At 39.1% G+C, this 9248-nt stretch overlaps 1 protein-coding gene across 6 annotated transcripts in view; it reads left to right on the top strand.

The window, feature by feature from the left end:
* KDM1B (lysine demethylase 1B) overlaps positions 1 to 9248 on the top strand; it is a 43670-nt gene that overhangs the window by 920 nt on the left and 33502 nt on the right. For all 6 annotated transcript variants that reach the window (XM_002697549.7, XM_005223821.5, XM_005223820.5 and 3 more), the window contains 5 exons: positions 3492 to 3591; positions 4488 to 4615; positions 5632 to 5721; positions 6272 to 6383; positions 7695 to 7811. In XM_002697549.7, coding sequence (XP_002697595.1) covers positions 3505 to 3591; positions 4488 to 4615; positions 5632 to 5721; positions 6272 to 6383; positions 7695 to 7811 — 534 coding nt within the window. In that variant the 5' untranslated portion in view covers positions 3492 to 3504. The remainder of the gene's footprint in view (positions 1 to 3491; positions 3592 to 4487; positions 4616 to 5631; positions 5722 to 6271; positions 6384 to 7694; positions 7812 to 9248) is intronic.

The raw sequence follows: 9248 nt of genomic DNA, 5'->3' as shown, positions 1-9248 counted from the left end.
CAGCCCAGCAGCTGGCAGGTGAAAGAGGAAGGAAGAGACAGGCCCAGCTGTAGCGAAATGGGGGTTCTGTGACCTGGAACCTAGCCAGATGGAGGCCAGGCCTTCCCTCCGGAGAGCGTGCAAGCGTTTGGAGGATCGGTCACTCCACTTGTGCACACACAGCTCAAGGCTTTTACACTTTGATTGGTTGGTGGTTTTTGTTTTTTTTTTTTTAAACCGACTTTAGTGGAAGAAAGGTGAGTGGGAGGGAAGGTTTTCTTCAGGACGTATGGGAGAAAATGACCATCAATAATTAATTATCCTCCGTGCAGAGAAAGCCGTCAACAAAGCATTCGGGCAATTGCACTGGATCCATATGTCTGAAAGTTGATTCTTGTGGATGCAGTTTTAAGTGGCCCGAAGGGGAATTTTTGCCCCTGTTGTCTCTGGAGAAGTTTCTAGTAGTTTGTCCAGTTTGGAGAAATTATGTTAATGCCGCTATACATTTTTATTTCAACCTGGAGTTCTTTAATTCATATTTTTATGGATTCTGTGTGGGTTTTTTTTTTTCTTCAGTTTTTTGAATAAGTTACTTCTGAAAAAATCTTGGAACTTACTAAACGAGAAATCTAGACATTGATATATTCACACATATTTAGGTACCCCCCACAACCATTTTTTCCTTTCTTTTGTCATATTAAGAAAAAACCAAAGCTACGAATTTAAAATTAGGAAGAACTATGCTTATAAGGTCATACTGAACCTGAAACAAATTGATTATATTTAAAGTTAGGTGTGTTTATTAATTTGAAGAACCAGGTGGGAAAGCACTTCCAGTATACTAATTTGTTTTACGAACACTTGGTCAGTATTTCTAAGATTATATTTAAAAGCATAAGTAACTGTAGTCCTTCCAATTTAAAATTTTTTCCTCCATTTGAGGCCCCAAGAACCCAGCAACAGTGAAAACAAAGAAATTACAGTGTCAAAAAAGAATGAAGGTACATAACTGTTAATTGTATAATTAAAGGTGAAAATGTACTACTCTGAAAATCTTCAATCATACTTATCCCAGACCACACAGATTTCTTAACGGCTTTCATAGCTAATGTTTTCATTTCCTCTTAACCATTTCTTGGATTACATCATTCTTTTGCAATCAAAAATATGTTTTTCAGTATACAGTTGAGTTAAAATGTTTGATGAAATTTCCAGAAATTATGCTTTCTTTTGAGAGTGCTTGCATTCCCAGGTAACATGGCCAAATGTTGCTTAAACTGCTTTTATTTGCATTTCTAAACTGCACATTAGGCTCAAATATTTTTGCTGCAATACTTAACATATACAGTGTACATGTTTACATATGCTTTATTCGTGGTTCATTTTATGAATAATGTAGGTTATAAGTTTTATGTAAAGAGATTGTAAATTATTTTGAAAATGTGAGCCAAAAGCCCTTCTTAGGGTATAAGAATTAAGGTAGACAGTAGTACTTTTTAAAACCACCTAGTGCTTTATCCCTGAGAAGGCAATGGCACCCACTCCAGTACTCTTGCCTGGAAAATCCAATGGGCGGAGGAGCCTGGTAGGCTGCAGTCCATGGAGTCGCTAAGAGTCGGACACAACTGAGCGACTTCACTTTCACTTTTCACTTTTCACTTTCACGCATTAGAGAAGGAAATGGCAACCCACTCCAGTGTTCTTGCCTGGAGAATCCCAGGGACGGGGGAGCCTGGTGCTCTGCCGTCTATGGGGTCGCACAGAGTCGGACACGACTGAAGCGACTTAGTAGCAGCAGCAGCAGCAGTGCTTTATCCAGCTACATAATGAGTCCTGTAGGACTAATGGCAATTTTTTAAATGGCTAAGAGCTGTAATGCATTTCAGAATATGTATACAGTATATTTGTTCCTATATTAACATGATTTTGAGAAAGTGAAGACTGAGTCAAAGAAAAACCATCCATAACGTTGGTGTCAAGATTTCTCAAAGTTGATGTAGATGGCAGATTGAAAGTTTTTACATGTGATGTTCATAAATCCATAACTTACAAATGTTAATGTAAATAGTGAAAGTGAAGTCGCTCAGTCGTGTCCAACTCTTTGCGACCCCATGGACTGTAGCCTACCAGGCTCCTCCGTCCATGGGATTCTCCAGGCAAGAGTACTGGAGTGGGTTGCCATTTCCTTCTCCAGGGGATCTTTGCAATCCAGGGATTGAACCCGGGTCTCCCTCATTGCAGGCAGACACTTTAACCTCTCAGCCACCAGGGAAGCCCAGGTGTAAATAGTAAGATCACAGTTTATAGTGAAGTAATAGGATTACAAGCCCTTCAAAGCTTTTCCCTAAGGTTAAGATCATATATGTGGGATTTGTATCTTAACAACACTTCTCCACTTTCAATTCCTTATCTGTAGTATGTCCTATTTATTTCTCATGCTGTTGTGAGTATGTGTGTGAAGTAAATATGGATCAGGGAAGGAGATGTCTGATAACTGTAGGATCCATATACTAGCGAGTACTTAGTTATGCTAAGCATTTTTCATTTCTTATTTAAGTTAATTGAAAAAAATGGTAGTATGACAAGTCAATCATTCATGGATTTATGCATCATTTTTTTTGCATAGACTTTTGATTCTTAATGTTTTAACTGTGCTGTGATTAAACTAGTTTGAGAACTCAGTTTGTCCAGTGACTGTCTAATCCAGATTCCTATATTCAGTAGTGACCAGATAGTGTGCCTGAGATTTATTTGTTGGGTTTTACTGAGAAGGAATGAATGCTTTTTCTTTTTAAAGTATGGTGGTGGGTGGTGGTATCGTCGCTAAGTCGTGTCCAGCTCTTGCCACCCCATGGACTGTAGCCTGTCTATAGGGTCCTCTTTCCATGGGACTTTCCAGGCAAGAATACTGGAGTGGGTTGCCATTTCCTTTTCCAGGGGATCTTCCCAACCCAGGAATCAAACCAAGGTCTCTTGCATTGCAGGCAGATTCTTTACCAACTGAGCTACGAGGGAAGCCTGTATACTTTTTAAAGTAAAATAGATCAAAATTTGGGAACTAAGACATAGTGAGAAAGAGAGGAACATAAACAAAAATATTTTTACTCATTGAATTTTATAAACAGTAGTGTCTTGTTTATAGATCATTCATTTCTATATATGTAAAATGTATATACTACTAATGGGTAACATTTATTGAGTACTTATACTAGGCCTGGTGCTTTCAATTAATTATTTTACTTAATCCTCACACCATTACTAGGGTACACACTGCTCCTGCTGCTGCGTCGCTTCAGTCGTGTCCGACTCTGTGTGAGAACACTGAGGCTTAGTCTTAGCTTAAATAACTTGAAAGCAGTGGTTTTACATTCAGGCCATCTAACTGTAGGGCATGTACTCTTACCACCAAAACTACTTAATAACTTGACTCCGGAGTGTTGAAAGTATTAGCAGATGCTCTTATTTAATGTTTTCTGGTTTGTTTTCTGTTTTGTTTTGTGTTTTTTTGACAGATTTTCTGATACAATGGCGACCTCACGGGGGAGAACGAAGAAAAAAGCATCTTTTGATCATTCTCCAGATAGCCTTCCTTTGAGGAGTTCCGGTAGGCAGGTATCGCTTATTTGTTCATTCATTGACCCTGTTTTGAGCCAACAGACTTATTGTGATTGGTTCTGAAGAATTAGAGATGAAAAGAGTAGAATTCCAGCCCTCAAGGAACTTGTAGTCTAGTGGAAAAATTCATCTTGGGACTTCCAGTGTGATAAAGTGGTAGAATGTAGGGGAAAAAGCTTATCTGGCAGAGATAAAGGCATTGCTGTGAAACAGCACAGGGTGGTTCAGCTGTGTGGTTGCCTCCAGGATGTGAGCTGGGGCTAGATCATGCTTGGTTTGATGTCATTCATAGGAATTTGGACCTCAGCTTGTAATAGTTAATTGGGTGCTGTTGATAGCTTACTTGCTGCCATCTTTCTTGTAGGGCCATTTTTTTTTTTTTTTAAGGAAAATATTGAATGATGTAATTCTTTCTCTAGAATTTGTCTACAGATTTTTATTGTAGTTTTAAAATCTACAATACTGAGAGGATAGAACTTCTCTAAGCAAAGAGAACAATCTTAATTTGAAAGTGGCTTTCATTTTCTATGATACAGCCTAAAAAAATTTCTTTTTAATTTTTTATTGGTTAGACTATCTGGGTTAGATAATCAATATTGAAGTAGAGTTGAAACAGCTTTTTCCTAAAAGAAGCTAGTATGCATTTTCCGTCTCTACTCAGAGACCTGTTTTCGAAGTGCTGGTTCCAGATTTCTAGCAGATTAGTGAATTGTTTGCACAATGCAGTCTCAAGGAAATTGCTGTTACCGTCAGCCCCTACCCCACTGCCAGGATGCTGTTGATCTTCACACTTAGAACTTCTAACCTGGAAGTGATTTCAGGAGTAAACCTCCCACCACCTCCACCCTGGGCCACGCCAGTGTTGATCTTAACCTCAGCTGGTTCTTTCTCAGGCAAAGAAAAAGGCCACGGAGACGACGGATGAGGATGAAGATGGTGGGTCGGAGAAGAAGTACCGGAAATGTGAAAAAGCAGGCTGTACAGCCACATGTCCTGTGTGCTTTGCAAGTACTTCTGAAAGGTCTGTTTAGACGGCGTGTCTTGGCCTCACCTTCCTGCCAATGAGCACATTCATCCTCAAAGATAGTCTTCCTAAAGTTACATAGAGATACTGCTATCCTGCAGTAGAGACATTGCTGGTACATTTTGTACACATCATACCCCACTGCTCACTCCCCCGTTAGACTAGCCTGTATCAGCTCTGCACAGTGACCAACCCCCTGTGCTCACATTGCATCCCCCATAGTTGTACCTCTGGAGGTTGGGAATGGGGGGATAGTTTGAGGATGAGATGGGGTAAGAGGTAAGGGGGGAGTAGCGAGAACCTTGAGCTTCCTACAGAGATCAGTGTTTGCTTATTTCTCTGGGCTGCTTTTCTCCCTCTTACAGCACACCTCCGCCTCCAAAGATACACACAGGGCTCATTCAAACTACATAGCTAACTGTACTCTTGCCATTTTTGTTGGGATGATCCGAGCATGACCTTTTACTTCCAGCGGAAAAAAATCTTCAGTTAAGATTCAATGAAACGTGGAAAACAAATTCTTTCTTTTTTTTAAATCACAAAGAAGTGGTGGTGTTAGTGTTCATAGTGGCTTTATAGTTCATTCTTTTGCTACATTATTGGCTGGGTGGCAGGTTTTATTTGCCAGATTGCCCACGGGATGGTCCAATCCCAACTGGCCAGATGTTGCTACTAGAGACCACACTTCCCTCCTCCACACACATGTGGCAAGCCTGCTGCCGTCCCTTCTTTCACGTCCTAAAACCGTATCATCGCTCCATGGAGTCCTGATAAAACTAAGTCCCAGGGCCTTTTGATGAGCAGGCAGCTGGGTACCGCTGATCCCTGTGTCCTCCCCATGCATTGTTCTCTGTCAGTCAACCGTTTCATTTCTTCTCTTGTAATATCCAGTCATTAGGATTCTAAGTGAAGGTAAGGCAAGATGGGCTCATAGGAGGTGTTTGATAAATGTTAACCAAAAAAGTGAGATGTGTTTATTGGTTACCAAAGCTATCTGTTTTTGCTATTTTCAGATGTGCCAAAAATGGCTACACATCCCGATGGTATCACCTCTCCTGTGGGGAGCATTTCTGTAATGAATGCTTCGACCATTACTACAGAAGGTTTGTTCTGATGACTGTTGGAAGTGTTTGGGGAGGAAGGGATGGTGGCTTGGGCAGTGGGCGGTGGTGGGGGTCAGATAGTTAAGTCTGAGCACCCCTCTTCCTGGGTTACTGAATTATTTCACTGTTTCATCCATACCTGAGCTGACTACAGGTGTGCCAGAACTTTGATGCTGTAGTTTGCATGTGTGTATGCTTGCGTGTGCACACTCAGAGCTCAGAAAGTATCTGCCATGAGACAGTTATTCTCTGTAGTTCACAAATTCTGAAAAATTTAGGAGCTGCTTTGCTCTTCTATGCCAGTGCAAAGGGGCAGGAATGAAAAGATTTTGTGGGGGATGCTGACAGCTAGAGGGTGCTGGACAGACCATCCCTTCTTGATAGTTTTAGATACTAAAAATGCAACCTGTTTTATGCGTGCTATGATAACTTACTCCTTCCCCCTTATAATATGGCTAGTTAAGTCCTTCACATAAGATTTCTATCTGCCTCCTGTTTTGAAAACCTGAATAGCTTATTGTTTGATATATTTATTTTTATTGTTTTTCAGCCATAAGGATGGATATGACAAATATACTACATGGAAAAAAATATGGACAAGCAATGGAAAAACTGAGCCTAGTCCCAAAGCTTTCATGGCAGACCAGCAGCTCCCCTACTGGGTAAAAAAGATAAAACTGTATGATTTTGTGAAGCATTTATAGCGCTTCCCTGGTAGCTCCAGGGTAAAGAATCCACCTGCCAAGCAGGAAATGGGAATTTGATCCGTGGGTCAGGAAGATCCCCTGGAGAAGGAGATGACAACCCACTCCAGTCGTTCTTGCCTGGGTGATCTCATGGACAGAGGAGCCTGGCAGGCTACAGTCCACGGGGTAGCAAAGAGTTGGACACAACTGAGCAACTAAACAGCAAACGCATTTATAGCACCAAATGCAAGAGGAATGGATGAAAATTCCAATGGGAAGTTTTCTTTAATTACATTTATTCTTTCTGTAACTATGAAAGCAAATCACTTTTTTTATTTTTGTGGAAAAATCACCTCACTTGACCTGCAGCATAAAGAAGAAACTAAAGACTCATTACCAGCTGGTGATAGCCAGTGCTAAGTCTGGTCCATATCTCACTTCTTTGTTCATGTTTTTCTGTGTTTATTTAAACACAATTTCACACTTAGTATGCAAATCCTAATTAGGTTTAGAATCATACTTTGCATGTAAGTTTTTAGTAGCTTTTAGGTTTTTTTTTTATTAATTTAACTTTATTTTTTTCTATTTAGCCATTCTTTGAAAACACACTTTAGTGATTGTATATATAATATAAATATACCATCATTCAATAAATTATTTGCTAATTTATTTAATGTTACAGGTAATTTGAGCTTTTCTCTGCATACCTTAAAATTTTTTTTAATTGAAGTGAGATTTACATAACTTTAAATTCACAAAATATTCACAAGGGAAACTCAAGAGGAAAGAACACACACACACACTTATGACTGATTCGCATTGTTGTGCTGCAGAAACCAATACATTGTAAAGCAATTACCCTCCAATTAAAGAATACATTTTAAAAAGTTTTTTTTAATTAACCCTTTTAAAATGTACAACTCAGCATTCAGTACATTCACAGTGTGGTCCAATCACCACCAATATCCAGTTCCAGAACATTTCATCATCCACAAAGGAGACCTGTGCCCACTCAGCCGTTACCTCCCATTCCTCCCTACCTCTACCCCCTGGCAACCGCTGATCTGCTTTCTTCCTTTCTGAATTTACCATTTTGGATGCTTTATATAAAGGAGTCAGGCAGTGTGTGACCTTTTACATTTGGCTTCTTTCACTTAACCTCATGCATTTGATGCTGAATGCTTGTTAATCCAGATCATGTGGAGGAGATGGCAAAGGAAGAGATGGAAGAAATGCCCACTCAAGAGGTGCTAACTCACTGACCTTGACTTCTTACTCTCCATCTAGGTTCAATGTACAAAACCTGAGTGTAGGAAATGGAGGCAGCTTACCAAGGAGATCCAGCTGACTCCCCAGATAGCAAAGACCTACCGATGTGGGATGAAACCAAATACTGCTGTTAAGGTATGCTGTCTTTGGTTTTCTGTTTAAATTAATTGATGGGTTAGTTTTCTGTTTAAATTAATTGATGGGTCAGTCGGTAGTAATGGCGTATATTTTTCCTTTATCGTATAGATCATTGTATCAGGATGGTACTGTCCCATGTATAAAGAGAACCTCCATTACAATAGCTTAACCGATTAAGCCTTTTATTTTTCTCTCATTTATAAACAGTTTAGAAGCAGGCAGTCCAGAGTTGGTATAGTGGCCCAGGAAATTCTTCTAGCTTCCAACTCTCTCACAAGATCATTACTGCACCGTCAGCCATCATTCCAAGGTCAAAGCAGAAAAGATGGGAAAGGCTGGAGTAAGCCAAGTCTCTCCTCCTTTTACTGGGAAACCAGGAGCTTTCCTGGAAGTTCCAACACTAGATTTCTATTTATAGCTCTTTGGCCAGGACGGGATCTCACAGCTACTCTGAACAACAGTGGGGACAAAGGAAGAAGATATTCCATAACTGTTGCATGTTTTATATTTTATAACTGGAGGGAAATCTTTCATAACAGCATGGAAATTAGGATCCTGTTAGGAAAGAGAAAAGGATGAATATGTTTGGGCTCAATAGACAGGAGTTTGAGCAAATGCAGAGATAGTGAAGGACAGAGAAGCCTGGCATGCTGCAGTTGATGGGGTTGCAAAGAGTTGGACGTGACTGAATGACAACAATAATATGTTTGGGCTTTTAGCAGTTTTTCTTAATTGGTATATTGTGCCTCTTTGGAGATTTGACAATTGCTTAGCGTTTAAAAATGTGCTAATTGCTTCAAAGTGTTAAAGCATTCATCTATAGAATGTGTCTTGTTTTATCAGTACATTAAAGAATATTTGGAATTGTAATCTCAGATGCAAGATGCTTTTCCTTTCTGAAAATTTTGACTTAATTCACAGAATTCACCCTCTTAAAGTATATAATTCAGTGGCTTGTAGTATTAATATATTCATAGATATGCAGTTATCACCAGCAAAATATTTTCTTAGTTCAAATTCTTCTTTAAAGATGAATGAGAAAACATTTGAAAAGCTTTATAAAGTTTATGATCAAGTTTTTCAAAGTCTGGGATTTAAATTCCAAATATTATTGAAGTAACTCATAATTATTAATATATTTGAATGATTTTGCAAAGTAAACTGGTGAGAAAAATGGTATGAATATTTAGGAGTTCTGTTTTCTATAGTTTTAAATTTTACATAAGCATTACATGAATATAATCTCAAGTTTAAAAAAGTAAATTGAACATATGTGTGCATATGTAAGTACATGCACACGTGTAATATGTAAATGAAAAATGAAAGTCCCCTTTAAACCATCTCTTTATTCCCACTCTAATAGATAACAACTCTTAATGACTCATGTATCCTACTAGAACTTTCTTTATGCTCTCGTTATGTATTTATGGTAGG

The sequence above is a fragment of the Bos taurus genome, chromosome 23 (genome assembly GCF_002263795.3).
Source record: "Bos taurus isolate L1 Dominette 01449 registration number 42190680 breed Hereford chromosome 23, ARS-UCD2.0, whole genome shotgun sequence".
NCBI lineage: Eukaryota > Metazoa > Chordata > Mammalia > Artiodactyla > Bovidae > Bos > Bos taurus.
The sequence above is the reverse complement of the archived record's forward strand: the minus strand, read 5'-3'. Positions and strand labels throughout refer to the sequence as shown.